Genomic DNA, 20,256 nt, shown 5'->3' with positions numbered 1-20,256 from the left:
GAGACAAGAAAACAGCTTCTGCACAGCTGCCTCCAGTTCAGCCAATAAACTGTAGGACTTGCTCCTGATTGGAGGAGAGCAGCGTACTCGGCGTGTGGGCAGCCGAGTTAGGATTGGCGGAGGAGGACTATAAAGGAGGAGAGAGACGGCATGCACCAGGAACATCTAAGGGGAACATCTAAGGGGAACATCTAAGGGGAACACCTGTGCAGCCCCCGAGAGAGCCGGCCGGCGGTGTGCCGCTCCCCTGCGGAAGTGGGGAATGTGGCAGGGGGAACCGCCCTTCCACGGAGGTGGAAGGGACAGTAGCCAACCCGGGAAGAACCAGCAGCAAACCCGGGGAGGGCCGAGCAGACGAAAGAACAGCGCAGGGTCCAGTGTCATTCCTCCACGAAGAGGGGGAGCGACATAATGGTGCCGTGACTCGGATATGAAGCCTAGGCAGGGCTTAGTGTTGTTCCTCCACGAAGAGGGGGAGCGACATAATGGTGCCGTGACTCGGATATGAAGCCTAGGCAGGGTTTAGTGTCATTCCTCCATGAAGAGGGGGAGCGACATAATGGTGCCGTGACTCGGATAGGAAACCTAGGACGGATAGGAAACCTAGGAGGGAAGAAACGGGAAGAAATGGGAAAATATCAGAGAGAGAGACTAGCAAACAGCCTAGGGAAAAGCCGGACGAAAAAGGTGCCAGAAGAAGCTATTGAAAGCATAGGCATAGACTCAGATACGGACTACGGGGGGAAGCTGGGAGAAATCTCTAAGGTCGAAAGCGAAAGTGAAAGCTAGAACAAACAGACTCGGATGTGGACTGTGGGGAGAGGCCAGGAGAAATGAGGGAGGAGTATTGTTGGAGGAAAGCTTGGGGAAACATACCAGGTAGAGAAAAATGTTAGGGAAATTGAAGCCGCGGGGGGCAGGCCGAGGCGGAAACGAAAGCCACTTTGGGATTCTCAAGTTAGCCCGGGAATAGGGGGCGAAAAGTTAAAACCAGAAGCGGAAACGTAAGCCCGGTTGGGATCCGTCTGATTAGCCCGGGGAGCAAAGGACGGGAAGCCAAATCGTGGGGCGGAGACGTGAGCTGGGTTGAATTCGCCAGGCTAGCCCGGGGAACTTGGATTGAATGCTAGTGGCGGAGACGTAAGCTACGCTGTGTGACTCGCGGAGGCTGCCGCGCGCAGAGAGAGCGTGCGGGGCTCAAGTAGATAGGGAATGCTGGGCTAGTGCGAAGCCGCGCAGATGAGAGAGGCGCGGGCTGAAGCGGCTCAGAGCTGGAAAGCCGCCGAGAAGCAGCCTCGGGGCAGGCGCCGGGAAGCCGCGGGGATAAGAGAAACAGAAGTTTAGAAGTAAAATGAGAGAAATAGGAATGCTGGAAGATAGAAGTAAAATGGGAGAAATAGGAATGCCCGGAGATAGAGAAATAGAGAAATAGAAAGGCCTCCCCACAATACTGCAATGAGAAGGCTTGGATTCGGTCTGCCTGATTAGTGAGGCAATGAGCACCTGCGGGCGGCTAGCAGCTTATGCGCCGCAGGTCACCGAAGACAGGCACGCTATCAACACCAATAAGGCCTCCCCACAACACAGCAATGAGAGAGCTTGGATTCGGTCTGCCTGATTAGTAAGGCGGTAAGCACCAGCAGGCGGCTCACCAGAGTATGAGCTGCAGGTCACCGAAGATAGGCACGAACCAACACTAATAAGTCTCCCCCACAATATGGCAATGAGAAAGCTTGGATTCGGTCTGCCTGATTAAGGCGGTAAGCACCAGCAGGCGGCTCGACCAGAGTATGAGCCGCAGGTCACCGAAGACAGGCACGCATCAGCGCCTAAAAACCTCCTCACAACATGGCGAAGAGAGGACCCGGATTCGGTTTGCCTGATTGATAGGACTTGTAAGAACCTGTGGCAACTCTAGCAAGTAGAGCAGAGTGTGTGCCACGGGACACCGAAGACAGGCGCGTATCAACGCCAAAAAATAAAAAGAAAGGGGGATCTGTGGGGAGCAACTCGGACTATACTGTTACTGGAATTAAGACTTATTCTATGCATCTGCTCTCCCACAATATGGCGCTGGGAGACAAGAAAACAGCTTCTGCACAGCTGCCTCCAGTTCAGCCAATAAACTGTAGGACTTGCTCCTGATTGGAGGAGAGCAGCGTACTCGGCGTGTGGGCAGCCGAGTTAGGATTGGCGGAGGAGGACTATAAAGGAGGAGAGAGATGGCATGCACCAGGAACATCTAAGGGGAACATCTAAGGGGAACATCTAAGGGGAACACCTGTGCAGCCCCCGAGAGAGCCGGCCGGCGGTGTGCCGCTCCCCTGCGGAAGTGGGGAATGTGGCAGGGGGAACCGCCCTTCCACGGAGGTGGAAGGGACAGTAGCCAACCCGGGAAGAACCAGCAGCAAACCCGGGGAGGGCCGAGCAGACGAAAGAACAGCGCAGGGTCCAGTGTCGTTCCTCCACGAAGAGGGGGAGCGACATAATGGTGCCGTGACTCGGATATGAAGCCTAGGCAGGGCTTAGTGTTGTTCCTCCATGAAGAGGGGGAGCGACACAAAGGAAGACCTTCTCTCTGTCTCTCTCTCTCCCACTGTCCACTCTGTCTGTCAAAAAAAAAAAAAAAAAAAAAAAAAAAAAAAAAGGACTTGCAGCTATTTGGAGAGTGAACCAGCGGGTGGAAACTCCCCGCTCCCCCGCCTCTCCTTCTCTCTCTGTGTAACTCTGCCTTTCAAATAAATAAATAAATCTTTAAAAAAAAAAAAAGGACTCACATTTTAGAGTTCATAAAAATCTTTTAAACCTGACTCACTTTTTCCTGACTCATGCCAACATAATGTTGGTATTATTATCATTCTCATTCTCATCATCATTCTCATTATCATCGTTTTACAGATAAGGAAGGAATTTCTCCAAGGTCCCTGCACTACTAAAGATGCAGAATCTGGACTTGAGGCTAGTTTCCTGACTCTAAGCCCCTGGGTCCGGTCACCACGTCCTTCTCTTGGAGAAAACATCTTGGAAAACAAAAGGCACCAATTTTGTGGAAGAGGCAGGCCGTGCAACCGTGCATAAACCCAGGGGAAGACAGCTGGGCAGATTACAAACTGGAAGGAAACTTGAAAGATTTTTCTGGTTCCAGCATTTGCAAATTTTAAGAAAGCAACTGTTTAAACCTTTGAGATACTAAAAAAAAAAATCTATTTTTTCTTTTCACCTTTTTTTTTTTTGTGTTTCCAACACCATGGCTTTTTTTTTTTTTTTTTTAAGATTTTATTTATTTACTTGAGAGGTAGAGTTACATACAGTGAGAGGGAGAGACAGAGAGAAAGGTCTTCCATCCACTGGTTCACTCCCCAAATGGCCAAAACAGCTGGGGCTGAGCTGATCTGAAGCCAGGAGCCAAGAGCTTCTTCCAGGTCTCCCACATGGGTGCATGGGCCCAAGCACTTGGGCCATCTTCCACTGCTTTCCCAGGCCACAACAGAGAGCTGGATTGGAAGTGGAGCAGCCAGTACTGAACTAGTGCCCATATGGGATGCCAGTCCAACAGGCAGAGGATTAACCTACTGCGCCACAATGCCTCCCCAAAGACCACGCCTTTTAAAAGAAGCTTCTATCAGCTTCTTTGATAGCCCATGCTCTTCATGACGCAATACAGGTGTCTTTCTTTTTCATAAAAAATTCTAGTCATACCACCCTGAACCTGCCTGATCTCATCTGGTCTCGGAAGCCAAGCTGGGTCGGGCCTGGTTAGTACTTGGATGGGAGACTGCCTGGAAATGACAGGTGCTATAGACTTAAAAAAATTGAAAGAAAATTGTTTTTGGTTTTCTCTGTCACTTTTCTGTTTGGTCCTTGTATCCTGGGTGCGCTTACACTTAGGAAAGCAGTTTGGGAGGGGACGTTGAGCCTGGTGGCTAAGATGGCCACCTCGCATGCCGGCGTGCCCGGGGTTCAATCCCCGCCTCTGGCTCCTGACTCCGGTTTCCTGCCAGTGCAGACTGTGGGAGGCAGCGGGGACAGCTTGGCTCATCGGCTTCCTCCCACGTGAGAGACTCGGATTGTATTCCCAGCTGGCCCAGCCCTGCTGCTGTGGGACTGGAGAGTGAGCCCGTGGAGGAACACACTTTCTGTCTCTGTCTCAGCCTCTCAAATAAATTAAAAAAAAATTTATCAGGAAGTAGAGGCAGGTGTTGCAGTGCTCAGGTTAAGCCACTGCTTGGGACGCGCACGTTCCGTATCAGAATGCTGGTTTGAGTCCCAGCTTCACATTCAGCTCCGTGCCAATGCACCTGCAAGCAGTGGAAGACGGCCCCAACTGCTTGGGCCCTGCACCCACGTGGGAGACCCGGATGGAGCTCCAGGCTCCTGGCTTCAGCCTGGCCCAGCCCTGGCTGTTGCAGCTATTTGGGGAGTAAGCCAATTGGGAGATAATCTCTCTCTGCCTTTCATTTAAATAAATCTTTTTTAAAAAAGAGTAGTTTGGCAGAACTCAATGCAAGTCTCTCTCACAGGTGGCGAACACTTGGGCCGTCATTCGCTGCCTCCCACCATGCACACTAGCAGAAGCTGGATTAGAAATGGAGCAGCAGGGGGCCGCCGCCTGCAGCGCTGGCATCCCACGTGGGCGCCGGTTCAAGTCCCAGCTGCTCCACTTCCAATCCAGCTCTCTGCTGTGGCCTGGGAAAGCAGTAGAAGATGGCCCAAGTCCCTGGGCCCCTGCACCCACATGGGAGACCAGGAGGAAGCTCCTGGCTCCTGGCTTCGGATCAGCACAGCTCCGGCCGTTGCGGCCAGTTGGGGAGTGAACCAGCAGATGGAAGATCTCTCTCTCTCTGCCTCTCCTCTCTCTGTGTAACTCTTTCAAATAAATAAATAAATCTTTAAAAAAATTATGACATATATGTATATGACATAAATATATAATTATTTAGTTATGTAAAGTTAAGATTAAAATGTCCAGCAATGCAATTCGCGTGATTTTTGACCTAGCACAAACTAACAGGCTAATGAGAAAGAAACACACACATCCAGGACTGGCCAATGTTTAAGATCCAGGAGAGAGACCGGTGTTGTGGCACAGCGGGTGAAGCCGCCGCCTAGGAGGCCAGCATCCTCTATGGGTTCCTGTTTGAGTCCCGGCTGCCCCATTTCCAATACAGCTCCCTGCTAAGAGAGATGCCACAAGCGCTTGGGCTCCTGGCTCTGGCCTTTGGCCACGTGGCCACTTGGAGAGTGAGCCGGCAGATGCGAGATTCTCTCTCTCTCTCTGTTGCTCCCTCTCTGTACCTGGGATTTCAAATAAATGAATCAATCTTTGAAAAAAACAGTCAGTTGGAAATAGAGTACAGTAGTCTCCCTTTTCCCATGGTTTCACTTTCTGTTCTCAGTCGACCACAGTCTGAAGCCATGGAAAATTCCAGAAATAAAGCCATCATAAGTTAAAAAATTAAACACTTAAGATGTAGAGACAGACAAAGATTGTCCGTCTCATGGTTCATGCCCCAGATTCCTGCAATAGCTGGGGTGGGCTTGGGGCAGAGCCAAGAGCTAAGAACAACCAGGTCTCTGTTGTGTGCGGCAGGGACCATCAGCACTGCTGCCCAGGGTCTGCATTAGATGGAAGCGGGGTGTGTGTGTGTGTGTGTGGATATGGCACAGCAGGCTAAGCCTCCGCCTGCAACACTGGCATCCCATATGGGCACCAGTTCAAGACCCAGCTGTTCCACTTTTTAAAAAATTATTTATTTATTCTAAAGGCAAAGTTAGAGAGGCAAAGGTAGAGATAGAGGTAGAGGGAGGTGGAGGAGAAGAGCGAGGGAGAGTGAGAGGGGGAGGGAGGTCTTCCATTCACTGTTTCACTCCCCAGTTGGCCGCAATAGCCAGAGCTGGGCTGATCCAAAGCCAGGAGCCAAGAGCTTCTTCTGGGTCTCCCACACAGGTGCAGGGGCCCAAGGACTTGGACCATCTTCTACTGCTTTCCCAGGCCATAGCAGAGCACTGGATCAGAAGTGGAGCAGCTGGGACTCGAACCAGAGCCCATATGGGATGCCGGCACTGCAGGCGGTGGCTTTACCTGTGATGCCACAGCACCGGATCCAGAACTAGGTTTAAAAAGGAGAATGGACACCCTCTGGGGAAAGGGAAAGGCAGCCTTGGTCAGGCCTGGGCGTGATAGAGTGCCTACCTCGTGGCATTCTGGGGGAGCGAATGAAGTAAACTGACGGAGAGTAATGTGTCCACTGCCCAGAACACAGGTGCTCAATAAAACAGCAAACTTCCTTCTCGCCTTCCTCTTCGGCAGGTAGAGAGCAAACACTGAGGCTTTTTAAGAGGCAGTGACATGTCAGAAATACCACTGAGAACGACGATAGGGTCAGAGACAACAAAGCAGTAACCTGAAGTCTAAAACCTTTATATTCAAGCCGGGAACAACTCGGAGTCCCAAGGTGTACCTCCCTTAGGAGGCTTAAAACAGTCCCTCCCGGGGCCAGCCAGCGCTGTGGCGTAGTGGGTAAACCCACCACCTATAGTGCCGGCATCCCATATGGGCGCTGGTTCAAGTCCTGGCTGCTCCTCTTCCAACCCAGCTCTCTGCTGTGGCCTGGGAAAGCAGTGGAAAATGATCCAAGTCCTTGGGCCCTGCACCCATGTGGGAGACCCGGAAGAAGCTCCTGGCTCCTGGCTTTGGATCAGCACAACTCTGGCTGTTGCAGCCATGTCGGGAGTGAGCCAGCAGATGGAAGACCTCTCTCTCTCTCTCTACCTCTCCTCTCTGTGTAACTCTTTCAAGTAAATAAATAAATTAAAAAAAAGAAAAAAAGAGGCCAGATCTGTTAAACCACAATATACTGACTTGGCTATTTTTTTTTTTTTTTGACAGGCAGTTAGTGAGAGACAGAAAGGTCTTCCTTCCGTTGGTTCACCCCCCAATTGCCGCCACGGCTGGCACACTGCGCCGATCTGAAGCGAGGAGCCAGGCACTTCCTCCTGGTCTCCCATGTGGGTGCAGGGCCCAAGCACTTGGGCCATCCTCCACTGGACTTGGCTATTTTTTTTAAAAATGAAATTTTTTGACACTTTAGGGATATTTTTACAGCTAGTTGATCAGATACAGTAAAAAAAAAAATCAATCCTTGAATTCTAAATGTGCGGAATGTTTAGCTTCCCAAGACAAATCGCTTAAGGAGCATCCTGTGAAGAATCAGTGTATGATGCTGCGTAAAAATTCACTCCGCAAGCTTTTGGCCAACTCCGCGTGTCGGAGAAGGCAGCTGTCATCACGCTGGGACGAGCCCGACGTGGACCCAGTGAGCAGCACTCGGAGGGGCTGTGTGCCAGGGACGCGTGTGACCGCGGCTGCCGCAGTTCCCGTGCTGCCCACGGTGCGGTAACGGCCGAGCCACACGGCGCGAGCTGAGAAGGCTGAAAGCAGTGTCAGCCAGACACAGCATTTGCCTCCTCTCGTGGCTTTGAAACGCAGTTCCCCTTTAGGCAACAACAGCACACAGCCAGGAGTGAACAGGAAACAGAGCCACTCGCTGCGGGGTGGGCAGGGTGCCGCCTGTGTGCCCCAGCACAGGCGAGGGACGTGGGGACGGAACGCCCAGCACCCACACGGAGCTTCCCGGACCAGCAGCGACTCCCAGCCTGGGGGTTCGGGGCTTCCGGGCCCGCTCCTGAGTCACGATTACAGTGGAACATGGCCTCCAGGTGATGGCCGGGCACATGACGCAGAGGACGGCACAGGCCTCTCCTGGCTGCTTGGTGCCACACTGCAGACCTGGGTTCCAATCTCAGACTTGGCATTAAGTACCTCCTATTTCCCGGCTGTTACACAGTCCCAGCCAAGACACAGCTGCTGGGAGGACCAAGCACAATCCTTGGTCGTCCAAGTCCCACCTTGGATGGGCCCTGCTGGCCAGAGCTCGTTTCTGCCCCAGGGCCTTTGCACAGCCGTCTTCTCCGCCTGAAATGCCTTCCTTGGTGATCCTGCAGGCCCAGCCCTTGCTCAGACCCCGGACTGAACACCACTGAAGAGGTAAGACCCTCCCGGGCCACACAGCTCTAGAAGCTTCCTGGGGAGTTCTCTGCGAGTCACCGCCTGCCCACTGCCTGTGCTCTTACTCTGCGCTGTGACCGGCACGTCCAGCTCCCTCTGCCGGGCGCACGCTTGCGTTTGCTGGACACATGAACGGGGTGAAAGCACTGGCCGGCCCCAGGCACCACAGGGGTATCAATGTGTTTATTAGTGAACACCTTCGCGCTCCTCTAGGTTTGTCTTGGCAGTGAGCGCCATATCCCCCAGCACCCCCCGCCTGTCTCAGGAAATGACCACGACTCCAGCAGGCAAGAGACGGACAAGCGGGGGCTCTCCACCACGCCCCACGGAACCGTCCCTGCTTCGCTGGCCGCAGGCGCTGCGAGACCCCCCTGAGAAAGCGGAGGGCTGCCGAGGCGCGCACACGGGAGCCCGTGGACGGGGGTGGGGGGCTGGGCGAGGGCCGCAGGTCGCCCGCGGGGAGCGCACGCAGGCTGAGCGCCGCCGGCCCGGGGCCTCCTGCTGCACACCTGAAGCCCCGGGGGTCAGGCGCAGCCCCCGCCCGCTGCCCTGCGCTCAGAGCGCCGCAGAGGGAAGGGCGCATGACACCTGGAGCTAGGGCCCCCTCTGCTGGTCCCGGCCGGAATGGCAGGCAGGCAGTACTGCGGGGCCTGTCTTCATCGCCCAGGACAGACTGGGCACTTCTGCCACTGCGTCCCCGGGCACAGGGCACAGAGTGAGATGAGGGCTCCTGCTGTTCCCTCGCCCAGGCCCCACGGCTCCACGCCCGTGGACTTCCGGTTTTAAATGAGCTGCACGGCTCCAGAAGCGACCAGAGGCGCGATGGTTTTGTATCGGATCAGGTGCTGCGAGCCTTCCTCCAGGTCGATGACGTAGTCCCTGGAAGAGGCGGGACAGCGGTCACGCCCAGAGCCGGCTGCTCCCCGGGGGAGGGGGGGCCCTCCCCTCCCCGCTGCGGAGAGGCACTCACCTCTGCTCGTCGGTCTCGGGCTCTACCAGGATGTTCTCCTGTCGCTGCTTCACTCTCAGAAACACGTAGGAATCCAGGTCAGGTTTGGGAACTACCAGAGACAAGGCAGTGAGCAGAGGACGCCTGGCTGGCCCGGCCCACGCAGGCAGAGCCGCTGCGGGCAGGGGCCCTGGATAATGCCACAGCATCCGGCTCCAAAGACTTCACAGCCCAACAAACGGCCAGTGCTTGTCAGCCCTCATCAGCCCTCGACCCCCGAGGGGATGCCTGCAGCTGTGGGCGTACACCCACGTATACCACCTAGACGCTCATACCTACACCAAAGCTTAACTGATGAACAGCTACCGTGGGAGATTAACACGGTGTAACAGTTGCAACAATACAGCACAATACAAGTAGGTCTCTAAGTGTCTCACTGTAACTGCACTCACATCCTAGTCATGACGTCACGACAGCACATGCTGTCACGCGGGTCGCAGGTGGCCTGGTAGCCCTGCTGGGACACGGGACAGGCCTGGCCTCCTGAGGGCAGGCTCGTCTCAACGCGCAGCTTCCTGGGAGCCTGCACAAGGGGTGCGTGGGCTTCAGTGCTAGGGCCTTGGACCCAGGGACGCACCGGCCTGCTCTTCATCCGACTCCGTGGGCGAGACAGCAGCGCAAAGGGTCAAGCTACCTGCCCCGCTCCCAGCCCCTAAGGTATGAACTGCGCTTGGCTGGCCTTTAGGTCCCGTCTGCAGGGCTCTGGCCTGCTCCCTGGGACGGCTACCACGCGTCCCCTGAAGTGGCCTCAACGCCCAGGACCTCAGATTGGGAGGGTATCTCTGGAGACAAGGCTTAAAGGGGTAATGAAGCCAGAATGAGGCCGTCAGGATGGGGGCCAAGTGCGTGACGACCGTGTCCCGAGGGGCACGCAGCCCTGTCACAGGCGCAGGTGTGCCTCTCCGCTACTGCTGCCTGAGGACACACGGAGGCGGTCACCATCCCAGGGACACAGACACCGAGTCTGCGGGCACCTGACCGTGGACCCAAGATGCTGCTCCTGGCCACAGGGGGCCCCCGCCTCCCCCCACACCAGGATGGGCCCCGAGCAACCCCAGAGCTCAGCGGTGAACAGAGAGGATCCCGGTGTCTGAGAGTTCCGCCAGATGTGGCCTGGTGAGGCCTTGATTGGACACGAAGTTGGTAAAAGACGGGGTACGGGCTTCAGCCTGCAGGCCACATGGCCCTGTTGGCTCTCCAAGGTCAGGGATGTTCCCGCAACTCCCTTCCTCAGCTGGGGGACTCCAGGAGGGCCCGAGGCAGAGGCCTGGCCAAGCTGCCGTGCCCTGGCTACATCCCCTTTCTCCTCCCACACTCAGTCCTGCTCCCTCTTCCCTGCCGAGAGGAAAATCTCCCAAGAAGCGGGGAGTCATTGCTACTAGAGGCGACACGGTCCCCACGTGTCCTGCAGTCTGAGAAGGCAGCCAAGCCCTGGGGAGCAGAGGCCACACAGGACCCTTCGGATCTCTGTAGTGCCCAGAGCAGGTGCGGGAGGGTGGACAGCAAACACAAGGGCGGTCACAGGGGCGCACCCAAGCGCAGGGACACAGCGCCCGTGTGTTTCTGACAGAAGCGCCCCCTCCTCTTCTCTGCTGACCCCCATCCTTGCGTCCACGTGGGACACAGGAATCAGGCACCCTCCCCCGCCCCGCTCACCTGCCCTCAGGAGGTCCACCTTCTGCAGGTTGGGCGGCATATGCTTTAAGGCGACGTTTCTGAGGTAGGCCTCTGTGTTAGCCAGGTACCTGCGACACACGGCCGGCGGCAGGAGGCCCGGGGCTGTCAGGCCCAGGGCGGGGGCCCGGGGCCTCCCGGGAAGGGAGCGCCCATCCCGCTCACTCACTCTTTGGCGAAGACCAGCTCCTCCAGAGACAGGCCGGACGGCTGCCCCTCGGGCCGCGCCTGCTCCTTCTCCAGGATGTGTGGGAAGAACTTCTCTATCTGTGAGGACAAGCGGAGGGAGGGCCTGTGGGAGTGCCGGTCAGGACGCCGGGTCAGAGACGCTGGCGTTCCGAGCGAGGCCGAGCCCATCCTGGGAGTGGCCAATCCCCAGGGCCACGGCGCTCCCCCAGGAGCAGGGCCTGCGACTGAGGAGGCAGGGTTCCCCGGGCCCGGAGCAAAGACAAGACCCCAGAAGGGGCCAGGAAAGCAGAATCTGCAAGCCCAGCCGGACGTGGCGGTGGGAGGAAGATGAGGGATTTTTAGACTTGACCGGGATGCTCTTCTAGGTGCTGGACACACATAAACGCTGGCAGATGAACATGGGATACACAAGCGCAGGTGATAATGACCTTGAACGAGGAGACGACAACCAGCAAAGGTGAAGCTTAGGATGAGAGGAGGCTCAGGGGAAAAACGCTCAGCACTACCAGAAAACCCCACATTGCAACGTAAAAGCCAAGAAGAGATGGGTTTGGAGGAACCGGGAGGGCCTGGCCTGTGTGGGTTTGGAGGAACAGGAAGGCCTGGCCTGTGGCATCAGCGCTGTCTGCTGAGGGCAGTGTCCCTGGGAAGGGAGGAAATGACGGCGGCAGGCAGAACTGAGGGCCACACAGAGCGGCACCTGTCTGAAAGGAAGGAGTGTTGAGTCTCTGACGCGGACCAACCCCATCAGCATCTGTGTGAAGCGTTCAGTTTACACAGCGCTTTCTCCTGTTGCATGTACATTGCTACGGCTCACCGTCCCCAGGGAGCGTTACTAAGTTTGGCAGAGGTCTGAAAGCTCAGCCAATTCCCTGCCTTTCAAGACTGGAGGGGCCAGTACCGTGGCATAGCGGGTTAAAGCCCCGCCCTGCAGTGCCGGCATCCCACACGGGCACTGGTTCAAGTCCTGGCTGCTCCACTTCCGATCCAGCTCTCTGCTATGGCCTGGGAAAGCAGTGGAGGATGCCCCAAGTCCTTGGGCCCTGCACCTACGTGGGAGACCGGGAAGAAGCTCCTGGCTCCAGATCGGCACAGCTCTGGCTGTTGTGACCAACTGGAGAGTGAACCAGTGGATGGAAGATCTCTCTTTCTCTCTGCATCTCCTCTCTCTGTGTAACTCTGACTTTCAAATAAATAAATAAATCTTTAAAAAACAAAACACGTCTTTGTGACCGGCTTGTGGACAAACCGTACACCTGGGGCTGGGTGGTGAACGTAACCGAGAAGACTCCTAAACGGCTGAACAAGCACATCTTTCGGAGGACAGGTGTCCCTCTGCAGGGAAGCGGCTGGTGAATACCTGTGCCACGGGCGCATACGGAAACTGCTGAGGACAAAGTAGTAAGAGACGGCTGACGCTACGTGACAGGATCAGGATCCAGAAACCAGGTGGCCCGGTTCACTAAGATGAAATTTAAGAGATGAAGTTTATTTTTATTTTCTTTTTAAACAATTTATTTTATTTGAAAGGAAGAGGCAGAGAGAGAGAGGAAACTTTCCATCTGCCAGTTAACTCCCCAAATGGCTGCAACAGCCAGAGCTGCGCCGATCTGAAGCCAAGAACCAGGAGCCTCTTCCAGGTCTCCCATGCAGCTGCAGGGGCCCAAGGACCTGGGCCATCTTCCACTGCTTTCCCAGGTCACAGCAGAGAGCTGGATTGGAAGAGGAGCAGCCGCGACTCAAACCAGCGCCCATATGGGATGCCGGCACTGCAGGTGGTGGCTTTACCGCTATGCCAGAGCACCAGCCCCAGCTGCCCCACTTCTTATCTAGCTCCCTACTGTGCCTGGGAGAGCAGCAGAGGATGGCCCAAGTGCCTGGGCCTCTGCCATCCAGGCTGGAGACCTGGATGAAATTCTAGGCTCCTGGATTTGACCTGGCCCAGCCCCAACTGCTGTGGCCAGTTTGGGAGTGAGCTAATGGATGGAAGATCCCTCTAACTCTTCCTTCCAAATAAATAAATCTTAAAAAAAAAAAAAAAAAAAGCTCATGACTTCATTTTTTAAGTTACATGGCCACAGAGCTGTGGCAGAATATCAAGTTATCATGGCCCACGACACTGACGTTGTCCATCTGACGGAGGTGAGACGATGTTTGAAACTAGGTCTCCTCTGGCCAGTATTCCCTGTGTAACCAGTGCACACTCTGCCCGCACTGCGGCTCTAGAGGGCAGCACCCACCTTTCAGATGCACGGCCTGAAGATGCAGACGGAGTCCCCAGGGTTGTGTTAACACACGCATACCACCTAGGCTGCCCACATGAACCCCCGGCCCCTGCCCCCCCAGCTACCCCGACAGGGGCTCTCAGCGGCATCTCCGGCCCTGGGCCCCCAGCCAGCGGCTCCCCAGGACACACGCGGTCTGCGCAGGCGGCCCCAGGCCCCACCTTCGTGAGTCGGCACCGCAGATAGCTGCTGAGCACGTAGCGGATCCGCTCCAGCTCCATCCGGTGGATGCTAACCTTCAGGTCCCCCTTCGGGGCTCTCCTGAGATTGCTCTCCTACGCAAAGAGAAGCCGACGTTCATAAGAAACACAACGTTTAAGTCCAAGGGCTGAGTCGCCGGCAGTGTGGCAGGCTCGAGGGTTCTGTCCGAGTCAAGGGCAAGCCAGAAACTCTCGCGGGAGCTCTCGTTCCCTGCTGATGTTGTAATCGCACAAAGAACACAGGACTGAGCTGCTCTCGGGATGCCGCCTCCAGACTGGAGTGGCTGGGACCAAGTCTCCCCTCCGCCGCCGAGGCACCTGGGACGCAGGTGGTGGCCAAAGCACCTGGCTCCCTGCCTCCCATGCAGGGGACCTGGAAGAACTTCTTGGCTCCTGGGCTGGCCCTGGCTCTTGCAGGCATTCGGGGAGTGACCCAGTAGATGGAGGTCTCTCTCTCTCTCTGTCTCTCTGCCTTCCAAATAAATAGATAAGAATAAATCCCCCCCCCATGCATGACTATATAAAGTTCAAGAAATACTCATTTGCTGTTCTGAAATGACTGACTGCCATTCAATCGTAAGGATAATGCAGCACACTGCAGGGGACGTCTAAGGACCCGAAACAGCAGCCGCACACACCAGCTGAGGGGGCGGCGCTGCGGCCCAGGGTAAACCCCCTCCTGTGATGCTGGCATCCCATACGGGCCCCAGTTCAAGGCCTGGCTGCTCCACTCCAATCCAGCTTCCTGCTAACGTGCCTGGGAGAGCAACAGAAGACGGCCCAAGTCCTTGGGCCCCTGCAGCCAAGTGGGAGACCTGGACAAAGTTCTGGGATCCTGGCTTGGGTCTAGTCCAGCCCTGGCCATTTGGAGTGAATCTGCGGGTGGGAGACCTCTCCCACCCGCTCTCTCTATAACTCTGCCTTTTAAATAAATAAATCTTCAAACAAACAAACCTGCCGGAACATCACAAGGCACTCCGGCGGCTAGCGAGCGACGCCCAGGCCCAGGGTGGCCTCACCCGCTCAGGCAGGGCTGTGGGGCTGGGGTGGCGGGTGGCGGGGGTCTAGGCCTTGCACCGGAAGCTCGCTTCCCGCTGCTTCCAGGCTTTGTGCTCTACCGCAGCTTTCTGCTCGCCCGCCCCCCCCCCCCCCCCCCGGAGCTTACCATGTGGTCCAGCTGCTCCATGATGCACTCCACGATCTCACACTTGCTCTCCAGCAGCTCAGGGGCAAACTTCTCATTCATCCAGGCCTGGCAAGGACCAGCGGGGAAGGTGAGCGGCGCTCTCACCAGGCAGCGAAGTGCCCAGCGTGCAACGTCAGGAGCGCCCCGCAGGAACCAGCGCCGCTCGCACGAAGGAACCTGGCTGCCTGCATGCCTGCCTGCCGGGGGTCCTGCAGGCGCTCTGCCCGCTAACGAGACCTCGCCATGGCTTCTCCATCTCGCCCTCTCTCAGCGGGAGGCCGTGCGGGCCACTGCGGACGCAGCCCCCAGTGAAAAGGAGTCCCTGTGTACGTTAACTCCACCTGTACGCCACACCCCACCTCCCTCACCGGTGCTGCCCACCAGGGGGCGCCGCACCGCTTCTAATTCCTACTCAGAGGTAACACAGCAGGACTCCAAGGGGCCCCTATTCCTGACCATGACATGTGCCAGGCAAGGCACACGGCTGTCCTGCCTCTGCAGGACAGAGGACGTCACCCACTGTGCGGGGTTGGAGCAAGAGGCCACAGCGCTCCTTGACTGCTCAGGGCCCGAGTTCCCTCCCAGGGACAGGAAGTCTAGCTTTAGCAGAGGGGACCAGGCTCGCCCGTTTTTCCCCCACCTCCTCGACTCCCTGCTTCTCGGCTGTTACCCTCAAGATAACATTATTAGATCCTGGGGGCTGCTGCTGTCCTAAGCGTGTGAGAGGTACTGGGCCACCTGCCACGGTGTAGCAGGTACACCAAACTAACCAGGTGTAACCAACGAGAAAGGCCAGACATCCTGCAGGGCTTACAAACAGCAGGCTTTCATTTTAACAGAGCGGATTCAATGTTACCCAGGCACAAAAGTATTCATGAATTACAGATCAAACATGGGCACGGATAAAAACACACGCGTGGCTCCGGCCGGCACTGTGGCACGGCGGTTCAGCCACTGCCTGGGGCAGAAGCAGCCTAGAGAAGAGTGTCAGCTGAAGCCCCAGCTCCCTGCTGATGCGCCTGGGGAAGCAGCGAAGAATGGCTCAGGTATGTGGGCCCCCGCCACCCACATGGGAGCCCCAGATGGCGTGCCAGGCTCCTGGCTTTGGCCTCGCCCAGTCCTGGCTGTTGTGGCCATCTGGGGAATGAACCCTCGTGAGTGCAGGGGCCCAAGCATGGGAGCCGTCTTCCACTGCTTTCCCAGGCCATAGCAGAGAGCTGGATTGGAAGTGGAACAGCCGGGACCTGAACCAGTGCCCACGTGGGACGCCGGCACTGCAGGCTGTAGCCCAACCTGCTGCACCTCAGCGCCTAATGTTTAAAAAACAAAACAAAACAAAACAAAACAAAACAACCTGCGTGCACACCATCTCATTCAAGAACACTACTATTACTTTGAGAGTCCTGTGTGTGTCCTTCCCTCCTCAGAGGCCACCACGAGCCTCAATTTTGTGCTTAGCCACCCTCACAGCTTCAGGACACCTGCTGGCGTCTCAACACAGCACTTCCTAACCTTTTCCTGATAGGACATCCGGACTCTTTTGGATAGAAGCTTCTCGAAATTTTCAGTGAGAAATGTGTTCAATCCACGGTCTTGGGGCTGGCGACACAGAAAGCAGCAGATGTTGGCCCAAGTGCCTCGGGCCCTGCCACCCATGCCGGAGACCAGACTGGAGTTCCTGGCTCCCGACTTTGGCCTGGCCCAGCCCTAGCTGTTGGCAGGTGTCTGGGGAGTGGAATCAGCACCCGGAACACCCTTCTCTCACGAGCATTATGCCTTTCAAGGATGTCAATCCTTTTAAACATGTCAACAGCACACAGGCGACCCAAGACGGTGCACTCGGGAGCCGCATCGTGTCTCAGGCAAGGAGGAGCTGCGTGTTTACAGCCGGGAACTGTCACCTCACAGCCGGCCTGGGAAGGTCTGTCGCCTAGCGACGTCGCCGTGGAACACATCACTACGTGAGGACCCTGGGTAAGCAGACCTACTGCACCGCAGCTATCCTGGCCTCATCAAGAGGCTGCCCTGAGTAACTGGCCTTACCTTCTGGCTGCGCCTGTCCAATGAGGAAATCGCTAAATGACGCATGTGTGTCTTGGGACACACCCCTCACGGTATGTAACGTGTGACTGTTCACGGGAAGGAAACTGTAGACACCGGGGCACTTCAAAAAGCTTATGGGTGTGTGTGTGTGTGTGTGTGTGTGCAGCGCTGTGGTACAGAAGGTTAAGCATCTGCCTGCACTGCTGGCATCCCACATGAGCACTGGTTCAAGTCCCACCTGCTCCACTTCCAATTCAGCTCCCTGTTGATGGCCTGGGAAAGCAGTGGAAGATGGCTCAAGTCCTTGGCCCCTGGACAACCAGAAGCAGCTCCTAGCTTCAGATCAGCTCAGCTTTGGCTGTTGCAACCATTTGGGGAGTGAACTGGCAGATGGAAAACCTCTCTCTGTCTGTAACTCTGCCTCTCAAGTAAGTAAATCTCTCTTCTTAAAGATTTATTTATTTATTTGAAAGTTGGGGTTACACAGAGAGAGAAGGAGAGACAGAGAGAGGTCTTCCATCTGCTGGTTCACTTCCCAAATGGCTGCAACGGCTGGAGCTGGCCTATCCGAAGCCAGGAGCCAGGAGCTTCTTCCGGGTCTCCCATGCAGGTGCAGGGGCCCAAGGACTTGGGCCATCTTCCACTGCTTTCCCAGGCCATAGCAGAGAGCTGGATCAGATGTGGAGCAGCTGGGACTCGAACCGGCGCCCCAATGGGATGCTGGTACTGCAGGCGGCGGCTTTACCCTGCTATGCCACAGCACTGGCCCCAATAAATAAATCTTAAAAAAAAAAGTTTATGGAGAATAGAATTAAAAGATGTTTATTTTGGTGCAAAAAAGCTTTGAAATGCATGTACTGTTTTTCACCATCCCCATTTTTCATGAACTTTTTAGAGGATCTTTTGTATGCATGGATTTCAGATTTTTTTTTTTTTTTGCACCAATGAAATCTTGTAATTTCATTTCCCACGAACCTTTTGAAACTCCCTGTTGTTTCAAAGAACTAAGGTATGTGACGCTGGGGCCTGTGTTGTGGCACAGTGGGTTAAGCTACTGCCTGTGACGTCAGCATCCCACGAGCACCGGTTCGAGTCCCAGCTGCTCCACTTCTGATCCCGCTCCCTGCTAATGAGCTGGGAAGTAGAAGATGATGACCCAAGCGCTTGGAGCCCTGCCACCCACGTAGGACACCCAGATGGAGTTCTGCTCCTGCCTTCAGCCTGGTCCAGTCCCAGCCCTAGAGCCATTAGTGGAGTGAACCAGCAGATAGAAGGTCTCTCTTTGCATCTCCCATTCTCTCTGTAACTCTGCCTTTCAAATAAATCAATCTTAAAGATCCTACAAGTCGGGGCCAGCGCTGTGGCATAAGGGGTAAAGCCACTGCCTGCAAGGCCAGCATCCCATATGGACACTGGTTTGAGACCCAGCTGCTCCTCTTCCGATCCAGTTCTCTGCTATAGCCTGGGAAAGCAGTGGAAGATGGCCCAAGTGCTTGGGCCCCTGCACCTGCATGGGAGACCTGGGAGAAGCTCCTGGCTCCTGGCTTTGGATCAGCGCAGCTCTGGCCATTGTGGCCTATTGGGGAGTGAACCAGCAGATGGAAGACCTCTCTCTCTGACTTTCAGGTAAATGAATCTTAAAAAAAAAAAAAAAAAGAAAGGAGCCTACAAGTCTTGGCCACACCTCAGTCTCTCAGACACCAACTGGATCCTTGCTGAGTGAACGGCTCTACTCAAAGCTGTCCCTGTCCCACCCCACGGAAGATTGAGTCCGATCTTACGAGGCTTCTAAGGGACGTCCGCCCCCGACCCCACCCCCTCCCCGTTTAAGTCATCAGATCCAGCCTCTGCTTGAATTCCACTTTCTAACCCTGACATCTGCACACACACACACACACACACACACACACACAAGTGGGCGGCGCCAAGGCTGGAGACGCTCACCTGCTCCAGTCTCTCGATGAGCTCGGCGGGAGTCAGGATCACCTCGTCACTACCCCCGTCCGAGTCGTGTCCCAGCACATCCAGCTCCTCCGTCATGGCCTGCGCGAGTCCAAACCCGGCGCCCGCAATGGGTCCCGGCCGGCGCCCCGCGACCGCCCCCCTGGAGCCTGCACGCCGCGGCCCTGCCACAGCCGGATCCCTCGGCGGTCGGAGGCCGGGGGCACGCACGGCGGCGCCCCTCCCCCACCCGCCCCCGGGGTCCCCCTCGCAGACCTGGCAGGCGGAAGCGCGCCCGGGAACGGTCGGTGGCACGGCCCGTGAAGCAGCGGCTCGGGGAAGCGAGAAGGCGCGCGTCCCGGGGAGCCTCGGGTCCCGCGCTCCTCTCGGAAACTTCCCGCGCAGGCACGACGTCACCGCGTACGCACGGCGCCGACCAATCACTGCCCGAGGGGAGGAGCCCGGAAAGCCTTCCCCTCGACACCGCCCACCAGAGGGCGGGGCCTCGGCGGCGGCGGCGGCGGCGGCGTCCAGGCAGCCCCGCCCACCGCCACGCGCGGTCGGGAGGGGGCGCCTCGACACCGCCGGGGACGGCCTACGCTTCAAGGGTGTGGGCCGTCTTCTCCGCCCACAGCGCTTGGGGCCGTTAGTTCGAGTCCCGGCTGCTACACTTCCGAGCCAGCTCTCTGCTGTGGCCTGGGAAAGCAGTAGAAGATGGCCCAAGTGCTTGGGCCCCTGCTACCCACGTGGGAGACCCAGAAGAATCTCCTGGCTCCTGGTTTCAGATCAGCCCAGCCCCGGCCACTGCAGCCATTTGGGGAGTGAACCAGGGGATGGAAGACCCCCCACCCCCTATAATTCTGCCTTTTAAATAAGTGAATATATATATTTTTAAAGACACGATTTTTTTGGTGCCCCAAAAGCTGTGACATCCACCATTTTTCATGATGTGCATTTTCTCTCTCTGTTTTGATTTCCACAATTTCGGGACCAACATACACTTCCAGCTCCAGTTCCCATAGTTTATGAAGTATCAGTGTGTGTGTGCAGGGCTGCTTCCGCCTGCTGGCCGCGTCAGTGGCGTCCCTGGCCTGGAGCACCAGCAGACCTGTGCAAAGCCTGGCTGCCCTGCAGCTGCCCAGAGAGAGTCCTGTGCGGTGGTCAAGCGGAGACCCAGAGCCGGACGGCCGCAGTCCCTGCAGACCCACCTGCCCAGTCCTCCGTGAGTCGGAAGTGAAGGGACCTTTAGCTGATCCCAGCTGCCAGACTTCAACCTGACCCGGCTCCCACGCAAAGGGGGCAGAGAGGAGCCTTCCCTGCAGAGCCCCGTCCAAGTGGCAGGTTTGGGAGCGCGGTCTATTGTTTCAGACTCTCATTTCGGGGGCGGGGTGTTCTGCAGCCCAAGATGCCGTAGGGGCCCATGGACTTGGCAGAAGGAGACCGCCACATGGGAGGCTCGGATCTGTGCCCAGGTCTCTGTCTGTCCCACTTGCTGTCTGTCTGTCCCTACACCGATGCCTCGAGCACCCCCACGGTAGCGCATCTGACTCCCTGTGGGGGTCGTTTTCTCGTCTTCTGGAGCGGCCCGTCCAGTTCCGCACAAGCCCTCACTGGGGCTTGGATGACCAGGCGGACAGGCGCCGTGGTTCCTAAGGAGGCTT

At 56.5% G+C, this 20,256-nt stretch overlaps 1 protein-coding gene across 1 annotated transcript; it reads right to left on the bottom strand.

Moving 5' to 3' along the window:
- Positions 1-8,235: 8,235 nt before the first annotated feature.
- GINS4 (GINS complex subunit 4) lies at positions 8,236-19,006 on the bottom strand. Its single transcript, XM_070069675.2, has 8 exons — positions 18,872-19,006; positions 18,599-18,697; positions 14,591-14,677; positions 13,387-13,500; positions 10,921-11,018; positions 10,734-10,822; positions 9,039-9,129; positions 8,236-8,947 (listed from the first exon to the last, which is right to left on the bottom strand). Exons 2-8 carry the CDS (start codon positions 18,692-18,694, stop codon positions 8,851-8,853), a joined length of 672 nt encoding a protein of 223 aa, XP_069925776.1. The 5' UTR covers positions 18,695-18,697; positions 18,872-19,006; the 3' UTR covers positions 8,236-8,850.
- Between the last annotated feature and the right edge of the window lie 1,250 nt (positions 19,007-20,256).

The sequence above is a fragment of the Oryctolagus cuniculus genome, chromosome 2 (assembly GCF_051225735.1).
Source record: "Oryctolagus cuniculus isolate XC-2025 breed Fujian yellow rabbit chromosome 2, ASM5122573v1, whole genome shotgun sequence".
Taxonomy (NCBI): Eukaryota; Metazoa; Chordata; class Mammalia; order Lagomorpha; family Leporidae; genus Oryctolagus; species Oryctolagus cuniculus.
The sequence above is the reverse complement of the archived record's forward strand: the minus strand, read 5'-3'. Positions and strand labels throughout refer to the sequence as shown.

Bases quoted from the DNA above. Each gene is read 5' to 3' on its own strand.
- GINS4 (XM_070069675.2), bottom strand. From the start codon at position 18,694: ATGACGGAGGAGCTGGATGTGCTGGGACACGACTCGGACGGGGGTAGT. The intron at 11,019-13,386 runs GTGGGGCCTGGG...TTGTCCTCACAG, and splicing joins TGCGGTGCCGACTCACGAAG to ATAGAGAAGTTCTTCCCACA. The intron at 8,948-9,038 runs GTGAGTGCCTCT...CGCCTCTTCCAG, and splicing joins CCCGAGACCGACGAGCAGAG to GGACTACGTCATCGACCTGG.